Source organism: Lonchura striata, chromosome 2, assembly GCF_050655825.1.
Source record: "Lonchura striata isolate lonStrDom1 chromosome 2, ASM5065582v1, whole genome shotgun sequence".
NCBI lineage: Eukaryota > Metazoa > Chordata > Aves > Passeriformes > Estrildidae > Lonchura > Lonchura striata.
Window position 1 is genome coordinate 678,254 of NC_140704.1, and position 16,653 is coordinate 694,906.

The window sequence follows — 16,653 nt, forward strand, 5'->3', positions numbered from 1 at the left end:
CTTTATTTCCTGTTTCTGGTCCAAAGGGATGGAAATGGGCATTCGGGGGAGGAAGCTGCTCCAGGTGCTGGAGCAGAGATTCCCCAGGGGAGCAGGAGCCCCCCGTGTCCCCAGGGTCACCTGGGCTGGCTATCCCCATGTGCCAGGCTCAGATGGCCCCATTTCCCCCAACCTCAGTGTCCCCAGTGCCCAGGGTCCCCAAATCCTGATGTCCCTTGTCCCTGAGCTCACGTCCCGTGTCCCCAGTGCCTGGTCCCTGGCTGGGTGGCAGCAGAGCCGGGACAGGGACACGCCGGGGGCTCAGCTCTGCTCCTGCTGGGATCCTGAAGCTGCTGAGGAGCTGCTCCTCTACCAGAACCCATCAAAGAGCTCCGCTAATGGCTCAAACAATTAGATGAGCGAATCAATTAACGGAGCAGATAGTTAGACCAGCAGGTTCAAGGGGCACAACGAGGTGTCCCTGGCACCACCGAAGCGTCCTGGAGCCCTGAATGCACTGCGGGACGCTGGCGGGGCGGGGAGGTGTGGAGAAGGCTAATTAACGGGGTGATTAATTAGCGGGGGGAGGCTGGGCGTGGCGGTTGCCGTGACAACCGCGCCGCTTCCGGGGCGGGGCCTGTCCGTGACAACGGCCGTGTCATCCAATCAGCGGCCGAGGCGTCGCCATGGCAACAGCGCACGTCCCGCCCCCGGTGGGCGTGGCCATGCGCTCCCCTTTGTGGGGGCGGGGCGTTGCCATGGGAACGGGGCCGGAAGTGCGGCCGCGCTCGGAGCCCCGCGGACTCGGTGTCCCGTGAGCCCCCGCGCGCGGTTCCGGCGGGCCGGGCCGGGCCGGGAGCGCACCGGGAGCGGGCCGGGCCGCGCCGCGCCGCGCCGGGATGGAGGCCGTGCCCCGCATGCCCATGATCTGGCTCGACCTCAAGGAGGCCGGCGAGTTCGCCTTCAACGCCGCCGTCAAGAAGGTGCGGCCGGGCAAGGCCCGGCGGGGCGGGCGCTGGGGGCTGGGAGGGGTCGGGAGCGGGCCCGGGGCACGGGGAGCGGGCAGGCGGTGCCCGGGGGTCCCTGCAGCCGCCGGCGCCGGAGCTTTGGATGGCGGACCCCCCCGCCCCGAGCCGCCGGGGGCTGGCGCCGTGTCCCTGCCGCCCCCGCGGGGCCTGGTTAATTAGTCACTTCATTAAGGGCTGTAGCAGGCTCCGGGCCCGCACAGTTTGCGGGTGCGGGGCGCTGCGGGGCTCCTGGCGCGCGTGCCGCTCCCCCCGCGGTTTTGCGGGGCGCCCGGGCGGCCCCGGGAGTGTCCCCGGCGTGCCGCACCTGGGCCGGGCACCTTCCCGGTGCCCGTAAGTGCCTTTTCCACCCTCGGCCGTTCCCGAGCCCGTTCCCGACCCAATCCCCGATGCCATTCCCCGATCCCATCCCTGATTCCCTGTGCCCATTCCCCGCTCCCGTTCCCCGATGCCATTTCTGATCCCGTTCCCCGTTCCCGATCCCATTCCCCGTTCCCGTTCCCCGAGCCCATGCCTGGAGCCATTCCCCGCTCCCATTCCCCACTTCCATCCCCTCCTATCCCATTCCCGGTGCCCGTTCCCCGCTCCCATTCCCGGTGCTCGTTCCCCGGTGCCCATTCCCCGGTGCCCATCCCCTCCTATCCCGTTCCCGGTTCCCCGTTCCCGTTCCCCACTCCCTTTCCCGGTTCCCACTCCCCGCTCCCATTCCCACTCCGCGCTGCCGTTCACCGGTGCCGTTCCCTGCTCCCCTTCCCGGTGCCTGTTCCCCGGTGCCCATTCCCTCCTATCCCCTTCCCCGGTGCCCGTTCCCCGTTCCCGGTTCCCACTCCCCGCTCCCACTCCCCGCTGCCGTTCCCCGCTCCCACTCCCGGGGTGCCCGTGGGTGCCATTCCACCCCTCCCGCCCGGTGCCCCGGTGTCCCGCCGCTCCGGGAGCCGGTCCCGGCCGCTCAGCCTCTGCCGCCCCCAGTTCGTGCTGAAGAACTACGGGGAGAACCCGGAGAGCTACAACGAGGAGCTGCGGAAGCTGGAGCTGCTCCGGCAGGTGAGGGACGCTCCGGGCCGGGGCGGCTCCTCTCCCCCGGGGCCGGGGCCGGGGCCGCTCCTCTCCCCCGGGGCCGGGGCCGGGGCCGCTCCTCTCCCCCGGGGCCGGGGCCAGGGCCGCTCCTCTCCCCCGGGGCCGGGGCCGGGGCCGCTCCTCTCCCCCGGGGCCGGGGCCGGGGCCGCTCCTCTCCCCCGGGGCCGGGGCCGCTCCTCTCCCCCGGGGCCGGGGCCGCTCCTCTCCCCCGGGGCCGGGGCTGGGGCCGCTCCTCTCCCCCGGGGCCGGGGCTGCCGCTCCTCTCCCCCGGGGCCGCTCCTCTCTCTCCCCGTCCTTGCATCATCCCCGGAGCAGCCCTTGGGTGGTCCCAGAGACCCGGGAGCTGCTGGGGGGGCAGGGACAGCTCCTACTGCCGGCCACAGGCTCCCCAAACCCGGGGGGCCCAGCCACCCCCAGCCCGGCTCTGGGGTTTCTCCTCTCGCCGTGCCCCAGGACACCCAAATCCCGTGGCTGTCCCGGCCCGGGGAGCTGTGCCGGGGGTGCAGAGCCTCATTTTGCTGCCCCGCTGCCCCCATCCATGAGGGAGCTCGTTTTTGGGAGAACTCGGCTGTTCCCGAGGCTTTCCCGGAGCCCTGCCCCATCCCGAGCGTGCGGCTGGCTCCGGCCTCCCCTGCGGGACAGCTGCTGGTCCTGCCTGGCAGTGCCCTGAGCCTCTTCCTCCTCTCCCTCCTCCTCCTCCTCCTCCTCCTCCCCCCGGCCCCTTCCCAGAGCGCCGTCAGCGTTCCCAGGGACTTCGAGGGCTGCAGCACCCTGCGCAAGTACCTGGGGCAGCTGCACTTCCTGCAGAGCCGCATCCCCATGGGCCAGGGCCAGGACGCGGCCGTGCCCGTCACCTGGTGAGGGGGTCGGGTGGGGGAATTGGGGTGGGGGAGTTGGGATATGGGGGGCTGGGATGGGGGGCTGAGCCAGGCAGGATGTGGCCATGCCCACCCCTTGGGGAGAAGCTGCTCAAGGAACCCCCTGGGAATGTGGTCCTGGCCAGGGTGGCACTGGGGGATCCCAGGGACCTTTAGGGAATGGGGTCCTGGGGATGGGGATCTCAGGAATCCCTGGGGAAGGGGGATCCCAGTAACTCCTGCTCCCGGGAGAAGCCCTGCTTGCTCCCTGTGCTGTGCCCCTGCCCCCAGGACTGAGATCTTCTCGGGCAAGGCGGTGACGCACGAGGACATCAAGTACGAGCAGGCCTGTGTCCTCTACAACCTGGGTGAGCCCCCCAAATTCCCGCAGCTCGGGGGCTGCCTGGCCCGGGCCCCCGCTCCCAGGGGTGTCCCTGCCCCGCTGAGCCCCCCGTCCCCACAGGAGCTCTGCACTCCATGCTGGGAGCCATGGACAAGCGCGTGTCCGAGGAGGTAACGCCCGCGGCACCGGGCAGTGCCAGCTGGGAGTGACAGGGCTGGGCTGGGCAGGGCTGGGAGGGGCTGGGCAGGGCTGGGAGGGGCTGGGACAGGGATGGGCAGGGCTGGGACAGGGATGGGCAGGGCTGAGAGTGACTGGGCAGGGCTGAGAGGGGCTGGGACAGGGGCTGGGCAGGGCTGGGCACCAGCAGAACCTGGGATCTCTGGGCTTTGGGGTGTCTGGAGCACCAGGAGGGACCCTGGGGACAGGAGGGGACAGCCAGAGGGTGGGGCTCTGCTCCCGGGTGACAGGACAAGAGGGAACAGCCTCAAGGGCAGGTTCAGGTGGGATATTGGGAATGTTCCTCCTGGAAAAGGCTCTCCAGCCCTGACCCAGCTGCGAGGGCAGGGCTGGAGTCCCCATGGCTGGAGGGATTTCCAAGCCCTGTGCATGTGACACTTGGGGACACGGTCAGGGATGGCCTTGGCAGTGCTGGGGGCTGGGTGGACTCCATGATTTGGGAAATCATCTCCAAACCAAACAATTCCATCCCCTCAGGGCATGAAGGTTTCCTGCACCCACTTCCAGTGTGCTGCCGGTGCCTTCACCTACCTGCGGGATCACTTCCCACACTCCTACAGCGTGGACATGAGCCACCAGATCCTCAGCCTCAACATCAACCTCATGCTGGTACGGGCTGGGCACTGCTGCCACTGGCACCCCTCCAGGTCTCCGTGGCCTTGGTGCTCCCCGAGGATCCACGGGCACAGGACTCCCCTGTCCCCCAGGGGTTCTCTGGGGGTCTGGGCTCTCCCCTGGGGTGTGGGGAAGGAGGTTTTGGGAGGCACTGGGGGGTCAGGGAAGGCTCAGTGCCATTCCTGGGCTCTCCAGGCACCCTCAGGGCTGGTATTCCCTGTGCCACATCCATCCCCTGGGAAAGGGGCTGGAGCCAGTGGGTCCTGCCAGGGGTCTGGGCTGTCCCAAGGGCTGGGGACACTGAACATTGCTCTCTTGTCCCTGGCAGGGCCAGGCACAGGAGTGTCTCCTGGAGAAGTCCATGCTGGACAACAGGAAAAGCTTCCTCGTGGCCAGGATCAGTGCCCAGGTGAGCTCCAGGAGCTGCTCCCAGCACGGCCCTGCTCCCACTGGGATCAGGAGCTGGAGAGGGACTCTGGGCAAGGCCTGGAGCGACAGCACACAGGGAATGGGAGATGTGGGCGAGTGTTGGGAAGGAATTCTTGCCTGTGAGGTGGGTGAGGCACTGGAATGGATTGGGATGGGCTGCCCCTGGGTCCCTGGCAGTGCCCAAGGCCAGGCTGGACGGGGCTTGGGGCAGCCTGGGCTGGTGACAGTCCCTGGCTGAGGTGCCAAGCACATCCCTGAGCTCCCCCCACCATTGCTCCGGGTGATCCGAGTCCTTGGGCTGGTGCTGCCCAGGGTGCCCAGGCTTCTCCCGTGCCCTCCCCCCAGGTGGTGGATTACTACAAGGAGGCCTGCCGGGCCCTGGAGAACTCGGAGACGGCCTCGCTGCTGGGCAAGATCCAGAAGGACTGGAAGAAACTGGTTCAAATGAAAATCTATTATTTTGCTGCCGTGGCCCACGTGAGTGAGGGGGAGCTGGGGCTGGGGGGCTCTGCCTGTGCTCTCATCCCACCTTGGGATGCTCCTGGCTGCTCCCTGGAGTTTTCCTGCCCCTCTCTCAAAGCTCTCCCTGGAGTTACAGAGCTCTGATCCCAGTTTTCTTCCAGCTGCACATGGGGAAACAGGCCGAGGAGCAGCAGAAGTTTGGGGAAAGGGTAAGTGGGGCCGTGTCATCCCGTTTCATCCTCGGCAGCCCCTGGGTCGGGGTCCTGGGAAGGGGCTTGTGTCCTGGAGAGGCTGGGCATCCACAGCCAGGCCCGTGGGGAGCCCTGGGCCGGGCAGAGCCAGGACGGTGCCCCCGTGCCCAGCCCAGCTCCCGCTCTCTGCAGGTCATCTACTTCCAGAGCGCCCTGGACAAGCTCAACGAGGCCATCAAGCTGGCCAAGGTGGGTTCCTGCCCCGGGCCTGGGGTGGGTGTCAGGAGCCAGCTGCCTCCAGGCCCCTCCGACCCCGTCCGGAACGCTTCCCCCTCTCCATCCCACAGGGCCAGCCTGAAACGGTGCAGGAAGCTCTGAGGTTCACCATGGATGTCATTGGTGGCAAGTGAGTCCGTGGGGCAGCCCAGGGTGTCTCCATCCTCTCCCAGGGGTCGGGAATGTTGGCGGGCAGGGAGCCTGGGGAGCGTTCCCATGGAGAGCTGCCCCAGGCCCCGTGCATGGATGGCTGCTGTGGGAATTGCTGGGGCAATGCCAGGAGAGCCGGGGGGGAGCTTAGGGAGCCAGGGGTGCCAGCTGCCCCTTCCCCCCAGCACCGCTTCCCCTTTCCAGGTACAATTCGGCCAAAAAGGACAACGACTTCATCTACCACGAGGCCGTGCCCGCGCTGGACACTCTGCAGTCCGTGAAAGGTCGGGGGGCTCTGGGGACAGGGAGCTGCAGGGATTGGGGGGAGCCTCCCTTCGGGAGCGGTGCCAGCCCGCCGTGTGCCTCAGGTGCCCCCCTGGTGAAGGCTCTGCCCGTCAACCCCACCGACCCCGCCGTCACCGGCCCCGACATCTTTGCCAAGCTGGTGCCCATGGCTGCCCACGAGGCCTCGTCCCTCTACAGGTGTGTCCTGAGTATCCCTGTACAGGTACACGTGTGTCCTGGGCATCCCTGTACAGGTACACGTGTGTCCTGGGTATCCTTGTACAGGTGTGTCCTGGGTATCCCTGTACAGGTACACGTGTGTCCCGGGCATCCCTGTACACGTGTGTCCTGGGCATCCCTGTACAGGTACACGTGTGTCCCGGGCATCCCTGTACACGTGTGTCCTGGGCATCCCTGTACAGGTGTGTCCAGGCTCTGGCCAGGACGGGATGGGATGGGACAGGATGGGACAGGACAGGATGGATGGGACGGGATGGGATGGACGGGATGGGATGGATGGGACAGGATGGGATAGCTGGGGCTGTGGAGCCCGCTGTGTTCCCCTGGGCTCATGGACTGTTCCCTTCTGTCCCCTCCCAGCGAGGAGAAGGCCAAACTGCTGCGGGATGTGATGGCCAAGATCGAAGCCAAGAACGAAGTGCTGGAGTACGTGAGGGGCCCGGCCCTGCTGCCCCACGGGGCCTTGGCACTGCCCAGCCTCTGCAGCGGGCACAGTGCCACCCCTGAGGGGCCCCTCTGTGTCCCACAGCCAGTTCATGGACTCCATGCAGCTGGACCCCGAGACCGTGGACAACCTGGACATGTACAGCCACATCCCGCCCGTGCTGATGGAGAAATGCGCCGCGCTCAGCGTGCGCCCGGACACCGTGCGCAACCTCGTGCAGTCCATGCAGGGTGAGGGTGCTGGGGCTGGGGCTGGGGCTGCTGCCTGCCCGGGGCTGGGGCTGGCACTGCTCCCTGCCTGGGGCTGGCACTGCTCCCTGCCCAGGGCTGGGGCTGGCACTGCTCCCTGCCCGGGGCCCTGGGGCCAGCATCACTCCCTGCCCAATGTCTTGGGAGTTTTTTCTCCGACGGCTGGTTCTGTAGTGGCATAAATTCCTGAATGCCAAAGCATTTTCCCTGTTGGATGGGAGGGGGAATCGCCCCAAGGGTGGGGGTGCCCAGGAGCCCAGCACCCCAACGCCCGGGCTGCCGTGTCCCAGCCCCTGGCTGCCCGCAGCTGGGTTTATCCCCGGAGCTGCCGTGTCCATGCCCAGCTCCGTGCCCGGGGCAGGCAGGAGGTGGCCCTGTGCCCACCAGCCCCCCCGTGCCCCCACAGTGCTCTCCGGGGTCTTCACGGACGTGGAGGCGTCGCTGAAGGAGATCCGGGACCTGCTGGAGGAGGATGAGGCGCAGGAGCGGAAGCTGCAGGAGCTGCTGGGGAGGATCCCGCCGGCGCCAGGGTCGCCCCCGGGGCTGGCCGAGGTCAGCAAGGAGTGCTCCAAGTACCTGGAGCTGCACGAGAAGGCGAGCTTCACCAACACCGAGCTGCACCGCGCCATGAACCTGCACCTGGGCAACCTGCGCCTGCTCGGCGGCCCCCTGGAGCAGGTGCGGGCAGCGCTGCCCACCCCGGCCCTCTCCGAAGGTGAGTCCTGGCCCGGGGCGCTGGGGGAGGCAGGGCTGTGCCCCTTGTGTGTCCCCACGGTGCTGGGAGAGGCAGGGCTGTGCCCCTTGTGTGCCCCCAGGGCGCTGGAGGAGGCAGGGCTGTACCTCTTGTGTCTCCCCTGGGTGCTGGGGGAGGCAGGGCCATACCCCTTGTGTGCCCCCAGGGTGCTGGCAGTGCCCCTGGGCTGGGGGAGGCAGGGCTGTGCCCCTTGTGTCCCCCCAGGGCGCTGGGGGAGGCAGGGCTGTGCCCCTTGTGTCTCCCTAGGGCACTGGCAGTGCCCCTGGGCTGGGGGAGGCAGGGCTGTCCCTCTCCGTGCCCCCCGGGGGTCCCCGTGTGTCCCCCGGCACTGGCACCGTCCCTGTGGCCGAGCGGGTCCCGTTTGGGGCCAGAGGGGACAGAGTGTCCCAGCCCAGGCCTGGCTCCGCAGCCCCACCCCGCGGGTTCCCTGCGGTTCCCCGGGACCCCCTGACCCGCCCCACCCGCAGAGGACAAACAGGTGCTGCAGAACCTGAAGCGCGTCCTGGCCAAGGTGCAGGAGATGCGGGACCAGCGGCTGTCCCTGGAGCAGCAGCTGCGGGAGATGATCCAGAAGGACGACATCACCACCTCGCTGGTCACCGCCGACCGCTCCGAGATGAAGGTGGGCTTGAGGCCGGGCCTGCGTCCCCCTCGGGGACCGCGCTGCCCCACGGCCCCGCCGACCCTCCCGTGCCCCGGCAGAAGCTCTTCGAGGAGCAGCTGAAGAAGTACGACCAGCTCAAGGTGTACCTGGAGCAGAACTTGGCTGCCCAGGAGAACGTGCTCAAGGCCCTGACCGACGCCAACGTCAAATACGCGGCCGTGCGCAAGGCCCTGGCCGAGGTGGAGCACAAGTGAGTGAAGAGGGGGTCTCAGTGCCCTGGGGAGTCTCGGTGCCCAGGAACAGCCCTCACCCCCTGGGACCACCACCAGCTTCTGTCCCACCCCACTGCTGAGGCTGTGGTGGCTTTGTCCTGTCCTCGTGCCCATCCCAATGGGAACCGGAGGGTCCCTGGAGCCGGGTGCCCACCGTTACCCTGGTGCCTTGTCCTGCTGAGCCCCTCTGTGCCCCTGTCCAGGTGGAACACCACCGTGCAGACCCTGGTGGCCTCCTACGAGGCCTATGAGGACCTGATGAAGAAGTCCCAGGAGGGGAAGGATTTCTACACGGACCTGGAGGGGAAGGCGGCCAAGCTGCTGGAGCGGGCGCGGGCGGCGTGCCAGGCCAGCGAGGCCCACCGGCAGCAGCTGCTGGAGAGGTGGGTGGGCACCGAGAGCCCCGGCCTGAGAGGGGCCTTTGGGAGCTGTGGGCGCGCTCTGGGGGCAGGGGCGGGCTCCTGGTGCCCGTGGGGCAGCAGCCGGCCCCGCGCTGAGCCCCCTGCCCCCGCAGGGAGCTGAAGAAGCAGCCGCCCCCCCGGCCCACGGCCCCCAAGCCCCCGCTGCAGAAGAAGCCGCCGGAGGAGGCCGGGGGCCCCGAGGCCGCCGAGCTGGGCTCGCTGGCGCTGGCCGAGCTGCCGGAGGAGCTGCGGAGCCTCCCCCCGGAGCTGCTGCCCGGGCCGCCGGGCCCGCCGCCGGCGCTGGCCGCCCTGGCCGGGGGGCTGCGGGCCGCCGAGCCCTACGTGCTGCCCGGGGGGCTGGCCAGCGCCCCGCTGCCCCCCACGCCGCCGTTCCCGGGGCACTACCGCCTGCCCGCGGCTCCCGCCGGCCCCGGCCCCTTTGCGGCGCCCGGGGCGGTCCCGGCGCCGCTGCTGCCGCCCCCGGCCGCTCCCGCCGCGCTCTTCCCGGCCGCGCCGCTGATCCGCGCCCCGGCGCAGCCGGCCTTCGGAGCGCCCCACGGGCCGGCCCCGCGCTCGTCCCCGCAGCACGGGCCCCTGCCCGGCCCCGCCTTCGGCCTGGGCCCGGCCCCCGGCCCGCTCCGCCCGCCGGGTGCCCAGCCGGGGCCGGGCGGCCCGGAGCCCCCGGGGACGCGCCCGGCCACCACCACGGTGGACAGCGTGCAGGCCCCCATCTCCAGCTGCCCCGTGCCGCCCCGGGCCCCCGCGGGCCCCTTCCTGCCCCCGCAGCGCCCGCCGGGACCCTTCCCCTACCCCGCGGCGGGGGTCCAGCCCTTCGGGGCGCCGGCTCAGCCCCCGTTCCCCCCGGCACAGCCCCCGCCCGCCTTCGCCCAGGGCCCCCAGCAGTTCCCCCCGGGTCCCTTCCTGCCGCCGGGCCGAGCCCAGGCGCCCCTGCCCTTCCAGCAGCCCCCCCGAGTGCCCCTGGCGCCCCCGGCCCAGTTCCCCCAGCAGCGCTTCGCCGCTCCGGGGCCGCCGCTGCCCCCCCAGCTCTACCCGCTGCCCGGGCAGGACCTCGGCCCGCACCCGGGGGCCGTGCCCTTCCCCAGGACGCAGAGCGGCGCCCCGGCCCTGGCGGGGCTGCAGCCGGTGCCCCCCGGCTCCCCCGCGCTGCCCTTCTGCCCCAGCCCGGCTCCCCCCGGGACCGCGGCCCCGGGGCCGCCCGCCCCGCCCGGCCAGGCCCCTTCTCCCGGCCCGCTGCCGGGCACCGTGGTGCTCCAGGGCCCGCTGGTCCCGTCCCCGGCGCCGTCCCCGTCCCCAGCCCTGCCCGTGCAGCCCCCGGCGCCGCGGCCGCCCGCCGCGCTGCCCCCGCCGGGCTCCGGGGACGCGCCGTTCCCCCGGCAGAGCCCCTGCCCCGCCGACCTGCTGTCGTCCAGCCCCGAGAGCCAGCCCGGCGGCTCGGCCGCGCCCGGGGGGCTGCTGCAGCCCACCAAGGCGGGGGCGCAGGAGGGGCAGCGGCCCCGGGCCGTGCAGCTCATCGAGGCCGACCCGTACGCGGAGCCCGAGCGCGTCCGGCGGCTGCTGGCCGAGCTGGAGCGGTTCCGCGGCCTGGCCGAGCGGCTGGAGCGGCCCCTGCCCGGCGGCGGCTCCGAGCTGGACGCGCTCTGGAAGGAGCTGCAGGAGGCGCAGGAGCGCGACGCCCGGCAGCGCTCCATCGCCATCGCCCGCTGCTACTCCATGAAGAACCGGCACCAGGACATCATGCCCTACGACCGCAACCGCGTCGTGCTGCGCTCGGGCAAGGACGACTACATCAACGCCAGCCGCGTGGAGGACCTGTCCCCGTACTGCCCCGCCCTCATCGCCACGCAGGCCCCGCTGCTCGGCACCGCCGCCGACTTCTGGCTCATGATCTACGAGCAGAAGGTCTCCGTGGTCGTCATGCTGGTGTCCGAGCAGGAGCTGGACAAGGTGCGCCCTGTCCCGGGGACGGGACGCCCCGCCCGGTGCCCACGGGCGGGACCCGAGGGCCGCCGGGCCGTGCTGACAGCCTGTCCCCGGCAGAAGGTGCTCCGGTACTTCCCGTCGGAGCGGGGCCAGCCCGTGGCCCACGGCGCCCTGACCGTGGTGCTCACCGGCCTGCGGGTCACCCCCACGCACGTGGAGCGGATGCTGACGCTGCAGTACCGGGACCAGAGCCTCAAGCGCACCGTGGCCCACCTCCAGTTCACCTCCTGGCCTGAGCTGTACGCCGGGGGACAAAGGGGGAGCTTGGGGGGGCCCCGATCTTCTGCGGGGGCGGTTCTGGGACCTCGGCTCCGGGGTCGGGGAGGGCATTTGGGCGGCCCTGACCGTCTCGGGGGGCCTGAGTGCGGAGCCCCCCCAGCGAATGCGTGTTCCCCCCCCAGGGGCCTGCCCGACAGCAAGGGGAGCCTCCTGCGCTTCGTCCAGGAGGTGCACGGCCATTACCTGCACCAGCGCCCGCTGCACACGCCGGTCGTGGTGCACTGCAGGTGAGCGGGGCCGGGGGCTCTGGGGGCGGGCGAGAGGGGCTCCCCCATCTCCGGGCTCTGTCACGGCCCGGGGGTCTCTCCGCAGCTCCGGCGTGGGCCGCACCGGCGCTTTCTGCCTGCTGTACGCCGCCGTGCAGGAGGTAGAGGCCGGGAACAGCATCCCGGACCTGGCGCAGCTGGTGAGGCGGATGCGGCAGCAGCGCAAGCACATGCTGCAGGAGAAGGTACTGCTGGGGGCGGCGTGGGGGCCGGGGGCTGCTCCCCCCGGGCCTCACCGCCTCCCCTGCCCTGCAGCTGCACCTCAAGTTCTGCTTCGAGGCCGTCCTGCTGCACGCCGAGCAGCTGCTGCTGCGCCACGGCGTGGGCGGCCCCGGCCCGGCCAAGCCCCCCAGCAGCAGCTCCCCCAAGGTGGGTCCAGGGGCAGCCGCGGGTTTTGGGGAGCGCTGGCACCGCCCGGGCTCACGGGCCGCTCTCCGCCAGCTCTACTTCCAGCAGGACCCGCAGGACCTGGTGCTGGGCGGGGACGTGCCCATCAGCTCCATCCAGGCCACCATCGCCAAGCTCAGCATCAAACCGGGCGCGCCCAGCGCCGAGCCCGGCGAGGGCTGGGGGCCGGATCCCGGCCCAGCCCCGGAGCCCGCGGAGCCCGAGGTGCCGCCGGCGATTCCTGACGGCGTCGTGGATGGAGTCGGGGCCCCCGACCCCCCTTCCCCGAGGCCGCCCCTCCCCGAGGCATCTGGCGATGCTGAGAGCAGCAACCACGTTGGGGGGGAGAGCCCCGAGGGGCCGGGCGGGCCGCCGGAGCCCCCCGCTGCCCCCGCGGCCTCCTCGTCCTCCTCCCTGGAGCTGCTGGCCTCGCTGACGCCCGAGGCTTTCAGCCTGGACGCGTCCCTCAAGGGCAAACAGCGCATGAACAAGCAGAACTTCCTGCAGGCGCAGCCGGGCGAGGGGCTCCGGGCGCCCCGGCCCAGCGACGACCCCCTCAGCATGCTCGACCCCCTCTGGACCCTCAACAAGGCGTGAGGGGGGCGGGGGCCCCCCGGCCCCCAGCCCCACTTGCTCCGACTCCAGGTAGAACTGACTTTTTCAGCTCTTTGCTACTAAAATAAAGCGAGTTTATCTGCAGCGCCGGGCCTGGTGCTGCCGGGGGCGAGGGGTCAGCGCGGAGCCAGGCTCGGGTTAGTTCCGTTTAATGGATGTTCTGCACACGTTATAAAACACGATCGGTACAAAAAGCGTCCCCTGTACAGCACAAAGGTACAGCCGGGCGAAGGCCACCCGCGGGGGCTGGGCCGGGGTCCCGGGGGTCCCCCCTGCCCCAGCCCGGCGCCGCCTCTACAATCACCGGGGGTCGAGAACGGACACGGGCGGGAGGGGTCGGGAGCCCCGGCTCGGGGAACCCCGGTTTGGGGGGAGCCCCGGTTGGGGATCAGCCCCGGTTCGGGATCAGCCCCGGCTTGGGGGGAGCCCCGGTTGGGGATCAGCCCCGGTTGGGGAGCAGCCCCGGCCCGGGGGCAGCCCCGGTTGGGGATCAGCCCCGGTTGGGGAGCAGCCCCGGCCCGGGGGCAGCCCCGGTTGGGGATCAGCCCCGGTTGGGGATCAGCCCCGGTTGGGGAGCAGCCCCGGCCCGGGGGCAGCCCCGGTTGGGGATCAGCCCCGGTTGGGGAGCAGCCCCGGCCCGGGGGCAGCCCCGGTTGAGGATCAGCCCCGGTTGGGGATCAGCCCCGGCCCGGGGGCAGCCCCGGTTGAGGATCAGCCCCGGTTGGGGAGCAGCCCCGGCCCGGGGGCAGCCCCGGGTGCTGCACCTTGTCCTGGTCCCTGGCTGTGCGCGTTGGTCCCGCTGTGCCCCCGCCCGGGTCCCTCCCCGGCGCCTGCAGGAGGGGGGCGAGAGCTCCGCCCGCTCCCAACCTGAGAAAAGCCTCCTCGGGCCCCGCAGCGGGAGGAGGAGGAGGAATGGCAGGAGGAGGAGGAAGAGGAAGGTGCTATTGCTGCAGACGGGGCGCAGGAGGGAGCCGGGCAGGGCGGCTATGCCAGGACACGTCAAGGGCAGCGCTGGCGGGGCTGGAGCCCCGCGCCCCCCGCCCCAATAAATAACTATTTACAGCGTATAAATAAATAGAGTGGGGGCAGCTGCGGCCCCGGGCGGGATCGGGCGGGGCCCTGCCGCGCCCTAAGGCACGTGCGGGCCGAGCCATGCCCGGGCCGGTGCCGGCCCTCCCCCGGCTGCCGGCCCGGGGCTGTCCGGGGGCTGCTCCGTGTCCTGCGGCGCTGCTGGGCCGGGACAGCCGCTGCCGTCCCCGCTCCTGCCCCTCCGCGCCGCCGGGGCTCCCCGGGACCGCCGGGCCGGGCGGAGCAGCCGCGGCCCCTCCCCGCTCGGTGAGCCGAGTCCTCCGGTGGCACCGACGGAGCCGAGCAGCCCGCGGCCGTGTCCCCCCGCCGGCCCCTCCTGCTGCTCAGTCCAGCTTCTCCAGCACCGAGGGCACGTAGACCAGGCTGAGCTCGCTGCCGAAGTTGCAGACGATGGCGGCGTTCTCCAGCACCAGGATCTGCCGCGCCGGCTGCGACTCGTTGCTCTTGCCCAGGTAGACGGTCTGGAGCAGGTCCCCGTAGCCGATGTCCCAGAAGGACACGCAGCCCTGGCCCCCCGTCACCAGCAGGTTGTCGGAGATGACGCCCAGGCTGGCACCGCAGCCCAGCTCCTGCGGGAGGGCGCAGAGCTGAGCTCCGCGGGCACGGTGCCCCGCGCTGGACCCGGCCCGAGCTCAGCCCTGCATGTCACAGGGAGGCTCCTCAGCCCCCAAGCGCAGCAGAGGTGTCTGCAGGGACTGGTGGGGGCCTGGAAAACCCAGCAGGACCCCTGAGGGGTGTGAGATGGAGCTGGGAAGGGGCTCAGCCTGGAGCAAAGGGGGATCAGGGGGCACCTTGTGGCTCTGCACAGCTCCTGACAGGAGGGGACAGCCGGGGGGTCGGGCTCTGCTCCAGGGAACAGGGACACGACAAGGGGAAATGGGCTCAGGGTGGGTCAGGGCAGGCTCAGGGTGGGCAGCAGCAGGAATTTCCGCATGGAAAAGGTGATGAGACTTTGGAAGGGGCTGCCCAGAGTAGCAGAGCAGCCCCCTTCCCTGGAAGGATTTAACAGCCCTGTGGATGTGAATCTGAGGACACAATCAGCGGTGGCTTTGGCAGCGCAGGGGGGTGGTTGGACTCTGTGGTCTCCGAGGGTTCTCCAAGCCAAGCACCTCCTGGTTAACCCTGCGCAGCTGCCCCCAGGTCCCACCTGCTGGATGGAGTAGAGCTTGGTGCCCGAGCTGCGGTCCCAGATGCTGATGACATCGTCCAGGCCGCTGCTGATGACGCAGGACGTGGTGCAGGTCAGGGAGGTGACGTCCCCGCGGTGGGCGAACATGTGGCTGACCCGGCTGCCCGTCAGCACGTCCCACAGGCAGATGGCCCCGTCCTGGCCGCCGCTGGCCAGCACCATGGTCTGCGGGGCACCGGGGCCGCCTCAGTGCCCGGGCACCCCGGCAGTGCCCGCTGCAGGAGCCGCCCTGCGCGGGGGCCGGTGCCCGGCGCTGCCAGCCCAAGGCTTCCCCGCCTGTCTGGGAGCTTGAGCAGGCTGGGGGAGCAGCCCAGCTCCCCCAGGAGCCCCAAGTGCAGAGGCACCCGAGTCACTCCCAGGGCTGGGAGAGCAGCTGGGGGCACACGCTGCTCTAGGGAGCGCACTGGGGACCCCCATCCTCCGGGGGGCTGGGGGCAGAGCCTCCCTGGGGGCTCAGACTCCGTTTCAGGCCTGTTCAGCCCGATCTGGCAGTGCAGGAACGGGGATTCCCTGCTCCAGAAGGACAGAGAAGCGAGAGATCTCCAGGGAATGATTGCTGAGCTCACAGGGAACTGGGGGAAAACTCTGGCTTGGCCAGGGAGAGATGCAGGGACCCAGGTGAGTGCCTCCAGCCGAGCCACGGGCTCAGGGCTGGGAGCAGGGATGAGCCAGGGCTGGGCCGAGGGGTGACCTCAGGGATGGGCTCGGGCCCAGCAGCTCCCCGTACCTGGTCGATGTACACGGCCGTGATGGCTCCCGAGTGGCCCTGCAGGGTGAACAGGCAGCACGAGTCCTCCAGCCGGAACACCTGGGGCAGGACAGGCCCAGTCAGGCTCTGGGACCAGCCCAGGTCCCACTGGCACAGCCAGGGCCCTCGGGGTGCAGGGCAGGGGCACGTCAGGGCTGGCGGGCAGTGCCAGGGTGGTGACAGGGCAGTGACTGCACAGCTGAAGGGGACAGGGGACATCCCGGAACCGGGATCTGCCACTCGGGGCATGTCACAGCAACCTCATGGAATGCTCCAGTCTGGGCACACGGGAGCTGGAAACCTGGGAAGGGCCCTGGGGTGCTGCTGGATGTGATGAGCTGTGCCCAGGTGTGCAAGAAGGTAACAGCACCTGGATTGTATCAAAACCAGTGCGGCCACAAGACCAGGGCAGGGACTGTCCCCCTGTATGGCCCTGCTCAGGGGCCTCAAATCCTGGGAGCTGCTTTGGATCCTCCCTGACAGGAAGACCTGGAGCGTGTCCAGGACAGGGAATGGAGCTGGGAAGGGGCTGGAGAATTCCTGAAGGAGCTGGGAAGGCTCAGCCTGGAGAAAAGGGGGATCAGGGGGGACCCTGTGGCTCTGCACAGTTCCTGCCAGGAGAGGACAGCCTGGGGAACAGGGACAGGAGGAGAGCGAAGTTTAGGTTGGATATTGGGAAAACTCCTTTGTGGGAGAGGGTGGTCAGACACTGGAAGGGGCTGCCCAGGGCAGTGGTGGAGTCCCCATGCCTGAAGGGATTTTAAAGCCATGTCGATAGGGAATTGGGGACATGGGTTGGTGGTGGCCTTGCCAGTGCTGGGGACTGGCTGGATTTGGTAGTCTTGAAGATCTTTCCCACCCTCAATGATTCCATAACTCTTTGAAGTCACCCACTGCCAAGGCATGAGGGTTCAGAGTGACACTTGCCAGGCTCTGTCCTTCAACTCCTCCCATGGCCCATCCGGGCAGAGGAACAGACCCCAGGGAGCTCCTGGAGCCACCCTCCCCACGTGTCCCTGCAGCTGTCCCTGTCCCACTCACCCATGGGCTGTGCTCCCTGTCCCTGTCCTGGTCCCACGGGCTGTGCTCCCTGTCCCTGTCCCACTCACCCATGGGCTGTGCTCCCTGTCCCTGTCCTGGTCCCCGGGCTGTGCTCCCTGTCCTGGTCCCACGGGCTGTGCTCCCTGTC

General features: G+C 70.3%; 2 protein-coding genes across 3 annotated transcripts in view; one reads left to right on the top strand and one right to left on the bottom strand.

Moving 5' to 3' along the window:
* The first annotated feature begins 777 nt into the window (after positions 1-777).
* PTPN23 (protein tyrosine phosphatase non-receptor type 23) lies at positions 778-12,522 on the top strand. The gene is made up of 25 exons (XM_021538988.3): positions 778-962; positions 1,974-2,048; positions 2,811-2,938; positions 3,230-3,306; positions 3,402-3,451; positions 3,996-4,127; positions 4,462-4,542; positions 4,908-5,039; positions 5,186-5,233; positions 5,408-5,464; positions 5,563-5,621; positions 5,846-5,925; positions 6,010-6,124; positions 6,527-6,592; positions 6,696-6,841; positions 7,266-7,574; positions 8,081-8,235; positions 8,316-8,467; positions 8,693-8,872; positions 9,004-10,855; positions 10,949-11,130; positions 11,293-11,397; positions 11,483-11,621; positions 11,692-11,805; positions 11,878-12,522. Exons 1-25 carry the CDS (start codon positions 879-881, stop codon positions 12,418-12,420), a joined length of 5,061 nt encoding a protein of 1,686 aa, XP_021394663.3. The 5' UTR covers positions 778-878; the 3' UTR covers positions 12,421-12,522.
* Positions 12,523-12,571: 49 nt separating this feature from the next.
* SCAP (SREBF chaperone) overlaps positions 12,572-16,653 on the bottom strand; it is a 60,987-nt gene continuing 56,905 nt past the window's right edge. For both annotated transcript variants that reach the window (XM_077790073.2, XM_085572854.1), the window contains 3 exons: positions 15,444-15,524; positions 14,675-14,881; positions 12,572-14,096 (listed from right to left, as the gene is read on the bottom strand). In XM_077790073.2, the coding sequence (XP_077646199.2) occupies positions 13,851-14,096; positions 14,675-14,881; positions 15,444-15,524 (534 nt within the window). In that variant the 3' untranslated portion in view covers positions 12,572-13,850. The remainder of the gene's footprint in view (positions 14,097-14,674; positions 14,882-15,443; positions 15,525-16,653) is intronic.